At 41.8% G+C, this 17806-nt stretch overlaps 1 protein-coding gene across 2 annotated transcripts in view; it reads left to right on the top strand.

Moving 5' to 3' along the window:
- The window catches only part of MTA3 (metastasis associated 1 family member 3), a 163671-nt gene that overhangs the window by 106115 nt on the left and 39750 nt on the right, over positions 1 to 17806 (top strand). For both annotated transcript variants that reach the window (XM_019549403.1, XM_019549404.1), the window contains 2 exons: positions 1371 to 1473; positions 15264 to 15363. In XM_019549403.1, coding sequence (XP_019404948.1) covers positions 1371 to 1473; positions 15264 to 15363 — 203 coding nt within the window. The remainder of the gene's footprint in view (positions 1 to 1370; positions 1474 to 15263; positions 15364 to 17806) is intronic.

The raw sequence follows: 17806 nt of genomic DNA, 5'->3' as shown, positions 1-17806 counted from the left end.
AGGACCTCAGGAGTTCATTGAGTCCATCCCCCTGCCCCAGGGACAGGAAGTCAGCTGGGGTCAAAGGATCTTGTGTGATTCTTTCTCTTCTCCCTCTCCCACATGTAAGTTTTTGTGGACATAGACAAATTTTGGCCCCCAAAAATACCTTTGTAACACTCATTGTTGTCGCGGGAAATTAAAAAGTTATATCTGAGGATAGAATTGTGTTCTTGGAGTACAACATAAAAGTGAAGATAAACTTAAGGGCCATACTGTGTTGAGTAAATGGGTTCATCTGGGTGGGGTAGAACACATGTTGAGCTGTGAAGCACCAAAAGGATCTGAAGTACTGCCATGGCTCTTTTGCCCGGCAGTTGGTTGTATGTAGTACACAAATGTACATATTTGGTTCTATGTATATATGTAGCAACATGCAATGAATAAACCTTCCCTTTGCCTCTATACCATAGAGAGAGAGGTACTAACAGCTCTATGGTGGCCCTACCCATAGTAGAGTGGAAACCTCTGGCACAAGTATTAAGCCTAACTCTGTGTTCTGTCATTGTTATGTTTTAGATCTCTGACTTTCAGCGTAAGTAACACATTTAGCATGTTCTTGAGTTTGCGAGCATTGCCATTCATTCAGCCTTCTGCACAGCCGTATTAGTGTAGTTCTTGTACCTATGCTCCATTTAAATGAGCTTAATTGAGAAAAATATATAGAACAGTTTATTTATTGTTTGCCATCGCATTTAGTGAATCACAAGAGCAATAACTGGTTAACTAATATTAGAGCCCATAGCAACATAGTGAAGTAGGGATGGAAGGAGCCTCTGGAAGTCATCTAGTCCAGCTCCCTGCCCGAGACAACATCATCCCTATTCAAACCATCCCATGCTATAGTTGTACAGATGAGGGTAGTGGGGGAGCAAAAAGTAGAGGAAGAAGTGATTTCATAATCAAAATTAGCCAAGATCATGAAAGCTGATAATCAGTAGGTTGCTTCGTTCAGCAGGGTTTTCTATCAGGAGGCATATTCAAAATAGAGAAATTTGTTTACTAAAACAGTATCAGTATACTCTTAGTTTTTTCTTGTGGTTATGATGCAGTTTAAAAATACAGTGGGAAACTGAGCCGATGCTTCAGCTGCATGACCAGGTTTATTAGACTTCTTTCATTCAATAGCTTCTCTAAAAAAGTTAAATTACTGATTTTAAGTGAGGGATTTAATAGCTGGTGCAATATGTAATCTGAACGGATATAACTGTTAATTTTATTAAACCTTGTTCATAATTGAAGTACAACATGTCATTTAAACATGATGAAAGAAATGCACAGAGAACAATAATGTAAATAATAGTATTTTATCCCATTTACCTTTCTGACAGGAGAATTAGATGACAGAGAACAGGCAAAGCTGGAAGTAAAAGTATGGGATCCAGATAGCTCCCTTACAGATCGTCAGATTGACCAGTTTTTAGTTGTAGCACGGTAAGACTAAACTCCTAATCAAGAAAAATTCCTTTTCCACTTTCTTTAACTATTATAGGCCGCTATTTTTTCCCATATATGGCGTTCCATAGTATGTTTGCCATTCTGTGAGCCTTTCTTTTTCCTTCACTTACAATATAACTTGATACATTTCTATTAAAATATATGGGAAAAGGATATATTTCTGGATTTTGTTCAGACTTCATTTGCAGAGTTTGATGGCAGACATAAACTTTGTCATAAAATTTTAATTCTGATATTCTCCTCTGATTCCACTTCTCCCTTAAAAAAATAAAGAAGGGTTTCATTACTAGTATTTCAGTCCGATACTATGGTGCATGGAATGAAAGACTGTAACATCAAGACTAAAGTTATAATTAAAACCAGTGTACACAAATTGATCGATTGCAGAAATTGCCATATTTGCATAAGAGTTCAGTTATTTTGAATGAATACTTAAGTAAAAGGCTTGAAAAAATATACTATGGTGATGTGATGCTTTATGTTGTGCTTCCAGAAGGAAAAGTACTGTTCAGTTTACTGTTATAAGCTATCCTAAATTCTTGGTGAGATTTCACAGACTTAGCTTCTGTTTTTTTAAATAAATGTTTAGTTTTCTGAAAATTTTGTGCTACCAAAAACAGCAAGCTTCTTCCATTGAAACAACAAATTAATGTTTATAAGCTCCCCATTTCCTTGTCCTAAAATAAATGCTTATAGTAAGTGGTATTGTTCCACCTATCAGGAATTGAGGAAGCAGAGAAATCAATCAGGGCAAGTGTAAAACTACCAGCTGAATCATTCTGTCAGTGTTTTTAGCTTCTTTATGCCAGTAGCAGAGTGCAGTTCATGGCTTCTTAGTCCAAAACTGGTTTTTCCTGTTCCTCCTTGCTCTTGTTTTTTTCTTCTTTTTGGTCAACATGTTTGGCAAGGGAAAATCAGAGGGAGACAGTGGGGAACTTCTGCTTCCAATTTCACAGCCTGTGCCATAGAAAGAAACAGGTGTTGGATCATTGCTTTCCTCTGAATTCAGATGCCAGCCTACCCAGGATTGATCTGCCTGTAATAGGAAGCGTAGGCTGTTCCCGTGTCATAGTTCTAGACTTCTCTGCACTGTATTTTGCTTCCTGAGCAACAGCATGATGTTCTCACCACCAAATACCCTCCCTAGCATGGGGGAGGCTGAATGCCTCCAGAAGAACCTATGGCATTATGTCCTTGAGGAAACCAGAGTTTTTAAAGAATCTAAAAGAAGGTGTTGTACTACTTCCACTAAGCCAGCCTGCAGAGATGCAGAGCTGAGCAGCTTGGATGCCTTAAAATAACATTCTGTAGCATCTCCACTAAGCTGACCACATGGGAAACTGATGAAGCACAAGGCTTTGTTGGAACACTTTCTGAAGAGCTCACTACATCACCCTCAGGTTTTGCCCCTCTTATAAGCCTTCTGAGAAGCTGCAGTAGTGCATGAAGGTATCTATGTGCTTCCAGAAAAGGACACACCTGAAAGCTAAAGGAAAAAAGAGCCACTGAGATGCTGAAAAGAAGAGAGGATGAGCTTGTGTATGTCTGCAGAATGTGTCGCTTTGCTACCTTTCAAGTGTACCTTGTGGGTCAAATCTGAGTGTCATGGTATTTTCTTAGGACCTGGTAAACCCCTCTCTCTGGAAGATTCCTCTGTGATATGGAGTGTGTCTTCTGCATAGCCAGTTGTTCATATCTATCTGAGACTTTGTAGAATACCAGCCACTGATGTCTGAGTGCCACCTGCCATCCCAAAAGTGGGTACTCCCATTTGCCCAATTAGCCAGGCTGCTTCCCAGCTGGCAAGCACTCATTTAGGCTTCCTCCATACACACAGCCCCAAGTTGTAAGATCGGAACTTTTTTTGCATTCAGTCATTCTGTGGCAGTTTCTTGTACATTTCTGGAGAAACAGTTCTCAGCCACAAGCTTCAGATGTTGGAATGGCTTTAGGTCTCTTTCTGAATCACTTTCCTTGCAGGCATAATCACATTTTGATTTCCCGTGGCTTTATGTACAGTGGAGCACTAAGAAACATTCTGTCTGGCCTGGGGATATACTTCAGAATGGTTTAGCAGGAAAAAAAAAATACCCTAAATCTCTGAAGCCCCAGTCAAGACTGCTGTTACTGGAAATCTGTTATCCTAGCCAGGCTCCCAACAAAGGAGAGAATTTTGTTCGCATACCTGGACATTTGATGGCCTGGCAAGAAGAAGATATTCTTGGGAACTGCTTTAGGATACCGCCTTTTCAGTCTAAAGCAATTGGATATGGGATTGCCAATTAATAGCAGGTAGTCAGCTTAAGTATTTCCCTGTAGGAGGAGATTGCTTTCTCACTGACATTTTTTCCCTGTTACCTGAACTCATCTCAGGGGAGCACCTTACTCTGTCCTAGAAAGATGCCTCTCTTGCTGTCCTGTGCTGCATGCAAGAGTTGGCAGTAGATTTTCCTTTTTATTGCCATAAGCAATAGTCTCCATGTCAATTATATTTACCAGAAGCTACAGTTGTTGTTATCTTTTTTTTACCCTGAGGATAGTTTGGTTGCTCTTGCAGGTTAGACCAGAGGTTTTTACCATGAGGATCCTTGTCCTTTCTGCATTGCTAAATGCCTAGGTCAGTGCTTCCCAACTAGATTTGACAGCCTCAAATGGGGCCATACCACTTACAAGTGGGATCATAAGAACTTTGCAGTTGGAAAAGTTGCGGTCACAGTCCCAGAAAGTCTGTGGTGGTTCTAGTGTGCTCAACAGTTTGGAACCAAAGGTCTGATCTAACTGAACCTTTGATTTCTGTCTTTGTTAGCTCAGTGTAAACTCACCATCTGTGTATTAAGAGTTACAGATTTTGTTTTTTGGCACATGCCATTTTTGTACATATATTTTGGGGTGCAGTAAAATCATAAGTCAACATGGTTCACCAGGACATCTGTCTCAGGGCAATCAGCTAAGCATCTGGTCAGTCTTTTCAGAGGGCTCATTTCTCATCAGAAATATGCATCTGTTTGTGGTTTTCTCTTTCTCTTTTCCATGATTTTTTAGGGTTAATGTAAAGTATCCATTATGCAGATCAGTTCAGTGACTGGTTTTCTGCTTCAGTTCTGTTTCCCTGTTCCTGTGGAAGAAAAATCTCATGTTTGTTGTTACTTATTATTTCACATAAAGCAAATCTTTCCCATCTGTGTGTGTTTTATTAATGTTTCTTCCATCTGCCTACAGTGAAAATCTGATGTATAATGGAGGAGTGGTGGGGAAGTGGAGCATTACGTTACAATAATTCTGTTTGTCTTAGAGCTAGCTTATTCTCTCTTCTCCATCTTTGCCACCCACTGTCTCTGTCCTTTTCATAGTAGGTGATAATTTCTATTATCTGTTGGTTAGTATTGTTTGTTGAGTTATATAAAAGTGTTCCTGACAAGTGGAGATATAATGCTTATTCTATGAGTTTACTGTGCAAAGTGACAGAGTAAGTATTGATGCATCAATAGTAATGTTCCTTTTATCACTTAAAAACAAATGTGCTACTCTTTGATATAACAAAATAAAAACATTTTTAAAGGGCTGTTCAGTGGTTCTAATATCTTTTCCTTTATTCTTGCAGGAGAATTCAAACCTACTTGATTCTGTACTGTACCTCAGTTTTCTGCTGAATATAGTTACAATAATTCTCTGAGTTTATTGTTCAGAAAATTGCCAATCCAATCCTAATAGTGTGCTGATTTTTTTTATTCCGTTCAGAAGGGAAAATTTAGAGGAAATAAAAAATTCATTAAATAGGCAATTAAATTAATGGCAGAAATGGCAAAACTGTGTAAATGTGCTAGGTTCACTGTGGGGGATAATTGTGATTACCAATCCAGTATCAAAAAACAGGGATGAACAGTAGCACCTGTTGAGAGTCAGATAGTTTGGGAATAAAAAGTATGTTTACTATAAGTTTTAGTCTGTTAATAGTATTGTTTCTTCTACCCACGTACTGTCTGGCATTAACACCTGTCCGTCTTTGCATATTTTGTGTCATTGGATTTTATCTTCACTAAATTACTTTAAAAGTGACCAATTTACAAGCACAAGTTAAATTTCCACCTTCTCTTATACCTACCATGCAGAATTTGCCCCACTGCCTTCTAGTGAAAAAATAGCTTTGTAAAAATCATAACCATGTTCAGCAGAAGCACTGCCAGCTCCCCAGTATATGAATTTTACCACTTCTTTTTGCTTTGGGAGTAAACTCCATCACAGATTTTTCTTCCTCTTTGAAATTACATGAAGGGGTGGGCTCACAACAATGGTTTACCCAGTATCTTCTGAATTTTTTACTGTTCCTGAGTTTTAAAATTTTGAACTCAACCAGTTCAGATTTGTTTCATGTCCTCTCTTCATCCACCTGATAGCACTGATGAGGTTGCAATGGGAAATATATGGGACATAATAATAGCTGTTTTTCACCTTTTTCCAAAGCCCACAAGCAGTTTCCCTTCTGTGGAAAGAATAAAAGTAGGCAACATTTATTCTGTTGTCCTGTCATAAGGTAACAAAAAGTGGGAATAATGAAGCCCAACATTGCACATACAATTAGTTGCTTTAGAAATGACAGGAAAAATGCATATTCTGCAACAGCAATATTTCATTATCAATAGATTCCATGGGCGCATCCAGACGAGTCCACGTGTGTGGTATGCGGCGCTGCAGACCTGTCTGCAGTGCTGCAATCCATATGCACCATGCATGGACATCCCGGTGTCAAAAAATGGGGCAGTGCAGGAACATTACCTGGGGACAAATAGCAGTGGCACAACTATGTGTCATTGCTGTTTATCCCCAGGGAAATGCATATGTATGCTCATTTGGACGTACCCCTTATGTCACCTTTTGTTTTATCCAGTAATTGAAAATCTCAGGTCTTTTTTCCAGACTTAATTATCATTGTGCTGATGACATTCATAAACTCTTTATTTTATTTATTTATGTATTTATTTGCATCCATGTTTAAGGATTTGGTATATTGAAATAGTCTTATATTTAGGAAACAGCAGTGACTGAATAATTTTGTAGACAGGAATGAGAGAAGCCCTTTTATAGGTCTGCTTCCATGAGATAGAAAGGTATTATTGACCTAATAAAGCGCAAAATAGAAGTAAAAAGATCTTTCTTTATGAGTGCACTCTAACTAAACATACTCTACAAAACTCTGGACCAGTGCATAAAAGGATAATGACCATTATAATTTTCTTTTAACTTGCAGCCCAAATAATGTAAAAATGAACTCTACAGTGATTCCAGTTTTCTTGTGGAGGATAACATTTTTTCCTAATGCTGGTAACTGTTGTAAAGTTCAGTCTTAAATTTATAGTGTTCTGATACCTTCTTACTTTTTTCTTTCTTTCTTTCTTGTCACAACTGTAACATAATTTTTAGCAGCCACCATATTAAGACGTTTAAAATCAGGGACTAGGGCCAGCCACTTTTGTAATATTAACTGAAAATTTGGCCTAGTCCAGTATTAATCTAATGCTTCAGTGAATACTAGGCTTTAAGTATATTGCTAATGTATAATTAGATAAAGGAATGAAAATAAAAGCATAGAGATTCAAGAAGAAGGTGGAAAATCTACACTGGTCCAGGACTTGAATAAACTAAATGTGCCCTGCCCTGCCCTGCTCTGCCCTATTTTTCTACAGTCTGCTCTTTTAATTTCTGATGCCTTGTGGATCCCCCTGATCTTGGAAACATAAGCTGTTTGCAATATTGACATTCCTGTGAGATTCCAGTGGCCATTCCTGTTTTGTAGGGCATGGGGCCCCATACAAGATAACTTCTTTAAATGGAGACTGTCAGTCTGGACATTACACTTCTCACTGACATTCTGCTGTTATGCAAACAGCTTATAAAATCACCCTACAAAGTTAGGAGCAAACATTTGTATTTTTGACTGGAGTTGATGTACCACAAGGTTCATTGTTTGTGTCTTAGTAGTGGGATTGTTGGCATCTATTTTTGTTTTACAGATGTTTCAGAAAGAACAGAGGAAGAGGGAGCCACTTTCTGTTTAGGAACATCTGATTGTGAAATTCCAATTGCAGCAGGACAACATATAGTAAAAAGCAACATGCACTTCCCTTGTCTCCTCTTTCAACCCTTCCCTCCTTCTCTATCAGAGTTGCTGATGCTTTTCATTTGCCTTCCTTCTGTAACCTGTCCAGTGATTACATCCCATCCATCTTTCCCATTTCCATTTTTTTCTTATCCTTTTTCCTCACTCTGCCCTAACTTCTCAATAATCTTCTGGATCTTTCAATTCTCAATAGAAGTGTGCTTTAGTTTCTCTCAGTTCAGAATACCCCACTGGTTAGGAACTGCTCCTTGTCTCTTTCCTCTCTAATATTGAGATGAATATTGAACTTACTGTTCAGAGTTGCTGTTTGGAGTCCCTCTACTCTGGTTATATCTTTGATCTTTTCCAGTTTGGTTTAATTTGATTCTACTTCACTGAAACCACTCTGGCCAAAGTCTTTCTTCCTAGGCAGAGCTCTGTGTTCCAATACAAGAAACAGTGTTCTGTCCTCAATGTATTTACTGCCTTGGAAAGTGGCCATGCTCCTCTGGACATCTCTCCCTTGATCTTCTGTAACTCTGTCCTCTTGCTCTTTCATCCCTTCAGTGACTCCTTTAGAGGATCCTTCGAGTGGATATGCCACAGGACACTCCTTAGTCCAGGGATGGGCAATTATTTTGGCTGGAGGGCAGCTTAATGTGTTTTGGCGAGCTGTCGAGGGCTGCAAAGGTAGCATGGCCCCTTGATAGGTGCTTCGCTCTCTGGTCTCCGTCTTGGGATCAGAAGTCCTGCCCCTTGCCCCCAAAAGTACTCCTTTTGGGAAGGGGGTTTGCCATCTTGGAACTGGAAAAAGTCTCCAAATTATATACTGAAAATCAAACATCTACAATAACATCTTTTAATTTTTTTTTTTTTAAATTGTCTTGATTTGTGTATGTTTGTACTGTGTATATAGAGGTGATTGCATAATAGCTGAAAATGAAGTATTACCCTTGTATATTGTTGCGGAGAGGGGTTTTGGGGGTATGTGTGAGTGGGTATGGGGTTTTGGGGAGCTGTGGGTGTATGTGTATGGGTGTGTATGTGTGGTATGGGGCAGGGTGTAAGCGCGGATGCGTGTAAGGGCTTGGGGTGTGGGTAGTTGTGGGGTAGGTGGGTGAGTATGGGGTTTGCGGGGGGCTGTGGGTATGGGGATTGTGGGGCTGTGTGTTTGCATAGATGTGTGGGTGGGTATGGGGCTTCTGGAGTGTATGGGTATGTGGGGGAGTTGTGGGGTATGTGGAGGAGGGACAGTGCCTGGGGGAGTGTGTGTGCGGGGGATGTGGGTGCATGTCTGTGATGTGGGGGGGGGGGTCCTACAAACACGCCTTCCCCATTGGGCACAGCTCCTTCCACCAACAGCAGCAGCAGGCAGAGCCCTGTGGCAGTGCGACAAGCCCCAGGACTACATGTCGCTGAGCCACTGGCTCCATTGCACAGCGCTCATGTGCCTGAGCCCTGAGCTACCAGGGAGAATCCTGCACAATGAAACCAGCAGATCATAGGGCTTGGCAAGGGCAGCAGGGGGAGGGGCAGAGGTGGCCTGGCTCCATAGCACGGAGATCTCCACTATTCCCCATGACTATGCATAGCAGTGGCTGAGGTTGAGCTGCCAGCTCCATCACGTGCCAGCTCCCCTCCGAGGTGTGCGGCTTGCCCAGAGGTACGTGGCTCAGGTGGAGAACCTAGGAACTGCATGCAAGCTCCGTGCAATGGAGCCACGTGGACCCTGTGCCCCTGCTGGCCCAGGCTCCATGTTTCTGCTGCCCCAGGCTCTGGGCTCTGTGTTCCTGACGCCCCACCCTGTGTCACTGCCAGCCATGGCCCCAGGGTACTAGTGTGGGCCCCACATACCTGCTAAGCTGCTGCTTCACTCCTGCCCACTGCTGCTGCCACTTACCTACCTGTGGGGCCAGGGTCAGGGCTGTCCCATGACTGAGGGTGGGAGTGCAGTGTGCACTGCCCCCACAGGAATGAGTGGGGCTCAGCCGTATGCCAGCGTAGTAGGGGCAGCCTGGGACCGGGCCAGATTCAGTGAATTGGTAGGCATCTGCCCGTGGACCAGAAGAAATCGTGAATTGTTAGGCACCCGCCCTCAGGCCATAATTTGCCTGCCCCGACTTAGTCTCTTTTTCTTGTTATACCTTATATCTGGGGACTCTCAACTACAAACCCAAATTCCACTGTCATCCCAATGCTGATAGCTCACAGCTCTGCCTCAGCTTGTCTTCTTCCATTTAAACCAAAAATACTTGTTGATGTCTTATGTATTGATCAGCACATACTGAGTGTGGCTAAAACAGGACTTTTATTTTCCTCCACACCCAAATCAGTTTTCCCTACCTATTCTTGATCACTATGGGTGACATTACGAGTTTACCTGTCCTCTGAGCCCATAACCTGGACATTATCTTCAGCTTGAATTTTCCTTTAGGTCTCTACAACAGACTGTGTCTAGCTCTTGCCAATTCTTTCTGTAAAACACTCCAAGATACAGCCTTTACTTGTGTACGCAACTACGACTCTTATCCAGACTCTTATCATTTAACTCCTTGATTACTGCAGTTTCCTCTTCTCTAGCCTTAACAAATACAGGCTTTTCCTGCTCATATATATTTACATTTTACTGCAAAGATCTTTCTCCAGGTTTGTTTCTGTTTGATTACTCTGTCATCTCCTTCTGTACTGCATCAAACAGAAGCTTCTTGTTGTCACTTTGAAGGTCCTTTATGATTAGTTTCCCCCATATCCGTCTTCTCATTCAGGATTGGGGTATCATCTCTTGCCTCCAGTTAGCCAGTGAGGCTGCTTACAGACATAAAAAAAACAAAATAAGATGACACTTTATTTTAAACTCCACGCAGCCCTGCACCAAGCCCAGCGCCTGCCCAAAAGAGTGACTGTGTTAATTTAACTCAGCTCACCCAATGTCTGTATAGATTGGGCATTTCAGTGTGGCTTTTTTGGCGCTTTTATGTAATAGCTGATCGACTCAACTATTAGATAAAAGTACCAAAAAGCCATGCTGAAGCATGCAGTCTGTATAGATGTTGCAGAGCCAGGCTGAACTAACATGATGCTGCTTCAGTTTGTTTGTTTGTTTTTCATGTCTGTCAACAGCCTAAAGCTAATATCCATCATCCAGCTGCTAAATTTTCAAGCAACTATCATCATGCTTTCCTCAGTGCTGCATGAGTTACTTGTGTTTGCTTCAAATTCTTCCTTATTACTCTTTTTCTGTGATACCTGCCAAAAAAACCCGAAACTTGACAAAGATTAGGCAGTAATGTTGTATGTTGACACAGTAGTTGACAACCAGACTGTCATACTGCTTGATATTGTCTTGTTATTTCCTTGTACTTCCCTATTTGTCTTTCTCCATCCGTTATCTATTAGAGGGCAACCTATGGCCCTCAGCCCAGATCATTGTTTCATTGCTGATCCTGTTTCTGTAGTGCCTAGCAAAATGGTTTCTTCATTTAAGGTGTATTCGAGATGTAAGAAGAGTAATAAATGTAATAATAATTTCAACTGAACAGATATTTTAACCTAATTTCAATTTGGCTTTATTCCTTTCAGTCTTGTGAAATAATAAGTAGTAATTCGAAGTAAATATTCAGTAACAGATAATTCATTTAGATGTTGCCTGTATTTTATAATCAAATATCTCATGACTTGGTAGTGCTAGAGATTCTCTAGGAAGCTAGTTTTTCATGTACTAGTGATCAGTGATTAGGAAGAGAACTTTTTTTAGAGTGACTTCTTTCTAGCCATGGTTATTTTAAATAGGTTTGTTTGGTTTGCTAGTTTTATATAACAACATAATCTTTTTAAAAGCAAGTACATGCCAAATTCTTAGGTTTTGGCACCAGGTTATCTTGGTCTGTTTCTTGTCTTCTGTAGCATTCCTTAAGACTGCTTGGAGAATGCTAGTTAATGTTAGCCCTTAGGACCACACTTAAGCCCAAACTGGGTAAGCCTCTATATTGAAAACCCCTAAGTTGTAGCCCAGCAAGACACCAGAAGTTTTGCTGAACTTCAAAATCTGGGGTTAAGCCAGCCTTTCCCTGTAGTATATTTTGGTCTTACCTGGGTGCTGCAGGCCATATATACCAGCCTGTTGTCCACATTAAAACCCTTAAGGCTAGGGACAGATGCTTAAAAAGCCAGAGCCTGAATTGATTCAATCTTTGCAGGAGTGGACCATTTTGCAAGTGAACGGACGTTCATGAAATGGAGGAACATGCCTGTAGTGGCTCAGGCCAGAATCCAGGGAGCACTAGGGTGTGCCCTGAGCTACAGGGAAGCTGTACGAAGCGGGGAGCAGCATGGCCAGTCTGGCAGTAGCCTCAAGTGAACTGGCCAGGGTGTGGGTTTAATTCCCCAGTAATTGTACCACTGGCACAGACCCGAGCTGGAGTCCACCTGGTGCTTCCCCCTCACTGTTTCAGTGGCAGTGGTACGGTCAGAGGCCAGTCAGCATGGCCCCCTGAGGCAGAGGCCAGGCGGTATAGCCCCCTCCCACCCACAGTGCAGCCCCCCTGACCAGGAAGAGCCTTGTGCTCCCTGGAAAACCATGACAGTGGCTACCACCACCACCAGGGTCCCTCCCCCCTTGTTGTTCCAGGGGCGGGGCGTGGCCAGAGGCTGGTCGTCATGGCCCCCTTAGGAGAGTTTATTTTTCCCCTCTCTCTGATGTCTGGTGGAGGGGGCAGGGAAGGAGTTTATCCCGCTGCTCTTGCTGCGCAGGGAAACCCTCTGTCTTAGAGGCCATGCTGGCTGGCCTCTGGCCACGCCTCCACCACTGCAGCAGCAAGTGGGGAGCACCAGGCAGACCCTGATTCTGGTCCATGCCAGTGGGACCGTGGGGATGAATTAAACCTTTCCCTGGCCAGTTCACTTGAGACTACTGCTGGTGCTGGCCACACTTCTGCCCCTGGAGCAGTGAGTGGAGAAATGCCTGGCAGGTCCATGCTGGTAGGACAGGGGAAGGTGAGGGGAATAAACCTTCCCCCTGCCCCCCTTGTCTTGGGGGCTGGGGCCAGTATCTGGCCACGCCGCGACCCCTGCTGTGGCTACAGGGTAGAGGCGCGGAGCCAGTCCTGCTCTGCAGAGAGCACAGCTCTGCCCAGGGCAGCAGAGCATGCTGGGATGCTGGGGAACTCTGGTTTAACTTAAACCAGGAAGGGCTCTGGGACAAAGTTCTGTAAACTGGTTTGAGCCCAATCAGTTAAGCCTGATACTACATTCAACCAAGTTTATCTCAAACTGGTTTTGGCCATTTTGAAACTGGTTTATGTGCACTGAATGTCTGTTCTGTTACGGGTCTAAAGCAGTTTCTGATCACTTACATTGGGTTATGTGTTACTTCTGTCCCTAGCCTAAGTGTCCCTGTGGGCATCTCTATTTAGAACCAAGTACAGAAAGAGTGACAGGTATTGATGAAGAGAGAGAGTGTTATACACAACAGAATTCTCCAGATCTCTAAGGATTTCATACAGGCCTACTTTTAAAAAGACATGGGTTTTTCTCCTGTATATGTTACTTGACTATTAGTATTATGAATAAATATGGCAAGTTATTAATTCCAAAGCTAATATTTCAACATACTGCAAAAAATTCATGCATGGTTACATTTTACTTTAATGCTGTTGTTGTGGAAAATAGCATTAATAGAGGGAAAATGCCTTAGGAAACAGCACTGTTGGAGTTGTATAATCATACCAAATGCTGCTCACCGGTTCCATGAATAATGAAACATTGCGTGGTCAAAGAAAAGCTAAGAGCTGCAACTCACAGCAGTGTCAGTCTGTTCAGAGGTTGGCACCAGAAAACTATTGACTAATGTGATGTCAAAATACTACAGAATACTCGGTTCAAATAACATATTTATCACTTAACCTCTAAAAACTGGGCAAAACAACTTAATCCCATCCCATAACCTTAATTCTGCCCTGTATGACTGATGCCCCAACCAATACATACTGCATAAAAAGATGATGCTTTTATTTCTTGTGGCTGCTTATTTTAGCACACCAGTGACTGAAATACACAGTATTTTCTCACATACATATGCAGCTTTCCCCCCAAAATCAAAACTGGGTGTGTGTATTAAGTGGGGAAGCTGATTTTCTGCCTGGAGAGGAGCACCCTGCTTTGATTCTTGCTCCATAGTTCTTCATTCCAGAGGTGTTAATGATTTTGATGTTCCATGAATCAAGCTAACCCTTTTAGGACGGTTTTACTGTCTGCTGTCTGCCCCTTGTCTCTCCTCCTATTTCACAGCCTTGGAGACTCTTATAGCACTTTTCAAAATCATAGATATACCCATGGAGACCAGTCTTCAGTACTGGGGTTTGAGCTTTAGCTAAGCAGGAAAGGGAGGATGAGTCATCTGAAGATTAGGCTCTGTCCCTGCTCTTTGCAGTTAGAATTTTGGAAAATCTTTTTTCTCTTTTTTCTGCCTTTCCAAAACAATCAGGGGTGTGTTGTATGGGAGCAAATACAGTACTGAGGTAAATTCTCAGTGGTTCTTGCAAGTACCAGAAGGCAGAATTAAAGCTTTACAGCAGGATTAACATTTAACATTTTCAAAGTATGAAAAGCAATCCTAATTCTGTGTTAACAAATGTTTTATTTATTAATAGTTTTATACTTCTCCTGCTTTGTAATATAATATGAGATGTATGGTACAAATGCTATATAATAGCTAAGTTGTATTAATTTGTTCCTGACTGGTTAGTGGTTTGACTTAATGCATTGTATTAGCTCTTGAAATGTATTTTGTCACTATGTAATTGAGTCATGATCTATATCAAGAATGGAAATAGCACTTATACATACATAGCATGCCCTCTGTAAGTGTCATACCTGTTAGATATGATTAGTCCCAACGTTTCCCTTGAGAAATTCCCTCAAAGTAATTCATAAATTTGACTTGGAGCCCTCATCCTGCAAAGATTTACTCAGAAAACTTGTCTTTACTCCATGTGACTAATTCAACTGAGTTTAGTGGAACTGTTCTCCTGTCATTAAGGCACACAAGAGAACCTGTGGTTAGCATCATATCCGGCTGCCTTTGACTCCTCAGCCTGAAAAACACAGTAACCTAACAATCTCATAAAGTGAACCTGGGTTTTTGAAAGCTGGTGCTCTCTATATATGTCTTTTTCAGTTAATACGTAAAATGCTTAAGGTAGCTGTTGCCAGGTGGGCCAGGTGGGTTGTTCTTTGGAATGAGTCTAGAGCAAGGCCTGAACAACTTCTGGCATGTGTGCTCTGAATATTGACTTGTTTTGTCAGTCACCATTTAGCTCTTCATTTAAAAAACACAGTATTGACAAAATCCATACTGAGCAGAACCCTTTAACTCATAGTAAAGAAGGAATTAGTATGCTGGGCCACGTGTAATATTAATATCTAATTAAATAGTATGAAAACTAAGCTATTTTTTTAAGTGGTAACCTGTTTCACTTAGAGTGCTGTTGTTTAAAATAACAATTGTGACTTTTTATCATGTTGTCATTTACCAATTGTTTTGCATTGTTTAAATTTGTAATCTAAGCCTACTTTGTGGCTTTTAATTCATAAATTCATTTTAACTGATGGAAGGATAAACTGATAATGAAAGAGAATAATATTAATTTTTTGTATTTATCTTTTTCCCCCCCAGTGCGGTTGGCACGTTTGCTCGGGCTTTGGACTGCAGTAGTTCTGTCAGGCAACCAAGTTTACACATGAGTGCAGCTGCTGCTTCTCGAGACATCACTCTGGTGAGAGGTTTGGTAGAAATGCTAGAATTAAGAATTCTAGAAATGTAGAGTTGGGGAGGACCATACGAGATCCTCTAGTCCTTCCCACTGCACTGTGAGGTATCATTGAGTATAAACTTAAAACATCTCCAATGTATGATTTTTTAACCTTTAAAAAACAAACTTAAACGAAGTAGATTTCACGATCCACTTCATCCCACAAGAGCAGGGTAGACTGTTGTAGTATTTTCCCTCCTTAATTGTTAGACAGGTTCTTCCAATGTCCAACTCGACTCCTCTTTGCTGTGCAAGTTAAGTTGATTTCTTCTTGTCCTTCCTTGAATGGCCATGGAAAACAGTTAACTACTATCTCCTTTCTAATAACCTTCCATGTAGTTAAAAACTAAATTATGTCCCTCCTCAGTCTTCCTTTGTGTAAACTAAACAAACCCATTTCCTTTGTTGTTTGTTCACAGGTCATGTTTTATAAGCCTGTTGTTATTCTTATTGTTTTTCTCCGTACTCTTTCCAGTTTGTCAGTGTCTTAAAGTATAGTGTCCCAAGCTAGATGTAAGACTCTAAGGCCTCACTAGCACTGGATAGGGAGGAATAACTACCTCTTGGGTCTTACCATTCATATGTGCCCTGTGCACAATATCACATCAATGAATTATATCTTAGTTTGTGATCCAAGCTAAACTTCAGAAATCCTTTTCTGCTGCATTGCTGCCTAAGCAGTTATTCCCCACTTTACGTTTATACTATTCATTTCTCCTTCTTGAATGTAGCACTTTGTCCTTATTGAATTTCATTTTGTTCATTTTGGACCATTGCTCCAATTTGTCAAGGTCATTTCAAGGTCCAGTCCTGTCCTCCAGAGTGCTGGCAACCCCTTCCAGATTGTTATTGTTGCATATTATACAAATGTACTATATCCAAATATAGGAGTTTTGTGCAAATGAGAATTCGATAGGCTATATTGTGTCAGGTCTGCTTTCCTACAGATAAGGGGTTGCAAGCTATTTATGTTTATAGTAGGTAATTATCCACAATATTTGCACAGATTTACCTATGAACCTGCTCCTGTTTTCATTTAAGTTGCTAAGCGGCACCCATAGACTTCAACAGAAATGGGTTTCGACACTAAAAGTGTATTGTCAATTTGTCACCAGTTGATATTTGTAGATTTTGAGCCACCAGGTGATTTTTTAAAATCAAACCAGTCTCTGTTTTTGTCTGATAAATATGAATGAGAATAAGTAAAAATCAAGTTGTCTGCTTTTATCACCTTGAAGAAATGAAAAACATTGAGCTACAAGAGCAGTCAAGCTAATTAGCTCATCAGGACATTTTGATATGAAAAGAGATTGCAACTTTTACTATATTTTTCCCTCCTAGTTTAGCATCATATTTGGGAAGAATATTTCACTTGCCAGATAAGAAATACTGTTAAAAAGATTTGTTTCAAGAAGGTCTGAATAACAGCTCCTCCCCCCACAAATATTTATTTTTGGTTTTTTAGCACCTGACTGCCTTAAAAAATAGCAAATGATGAATTGTCTTCTGAACATTTAAGGCATTCATTCCTAAGGCACACACCATCCCACCCCCATCCCATACTCATAGTGCTCCTCATCTGTGTCTCACAGTACTGGGCAGTACTGCTCCTTATTCTCAGTCCAAGCCACCATTCTCTTGTCTCTTCTGTATTTACCCACTTTCTGCTTTCTCCAGAGCCTTTCATGTCACATGACAGTAGAGCACAGTTCTAAGCACCTCTTCCATAGGTGCCCCCATTTTACTATTTACTAGAGTAGTTGTTTTCAGACTTTTTTGGCCATGTACTACTTTCCTTGAAAAACATTACTGCTCATACCCCCTTCACCCGGGCAGGCAAAGTCTGGCCCATGGGCTGAATCTGGCCACCAGTGGACTCCATTTCTCAGCAGCCCCTGCCCCCATGGCTGGGGCCGGTCTCCATGGAGACCCCAGCCACAGCTGCAAGGCTGGTGTTACCATGGAGACTGGCACCAGCTGTGCTCTCAGGGTGCATGGCAGGGTAGGGGGCTGCTCCAGAGCCACTGGGATCTTGCAGGGAGGGAGGCTCGGTGTGGAGGGAGGGAAGAGCTGTTGTCTGTAGCCTGCATGCTCCGGGCAGGGGACTGCAGGCAGCGGATTGTGGCTGTGCCCTGGCTCCTGACCAGGCTGTCAGCATTGCAAGGAGCTGGGGCAGAACTGCGATCCGCTGCCTGCACGTCCCCACCAGGAGTATGCAGGCTGCACATTGCAGCTCTGCCCCGGCTCCCTGCAGCAGTGACAGCCTAGTCAGGAGCTAGAGTAGAGCTGCAATCTGCAGCCTGCACGCCCCTCACCAGAACATGCAACCTGCAGATCATGAGCCTGCCCTGGATCAAGCTGCCTCCAGCAAAAAGATCCCAGAAGCTCTGGAGCAGCCTGGCCGTCC

Source organism: Crocodylus porosus, unplaced genomic scaffold (genome assembly GCF_001723895.1).
Source record: "Crocodylus porosus isolate Cpor-Errol unplaced genomic scaffold, CroPor_comp1, whole genome shotgun sequence".
In the NCBI taxonomy this organism is placed as follows: Eukaryota; Metazoa; Chordata; order Crocodylia; family Crocodylidae; genus Crocodylus; species Crocodylus porosus.
The sequence above is the reverse complement of the archived record's forward strand: the minus strand, read 5'-3'. Positions and strand labels throughout refer to the sequence as shown.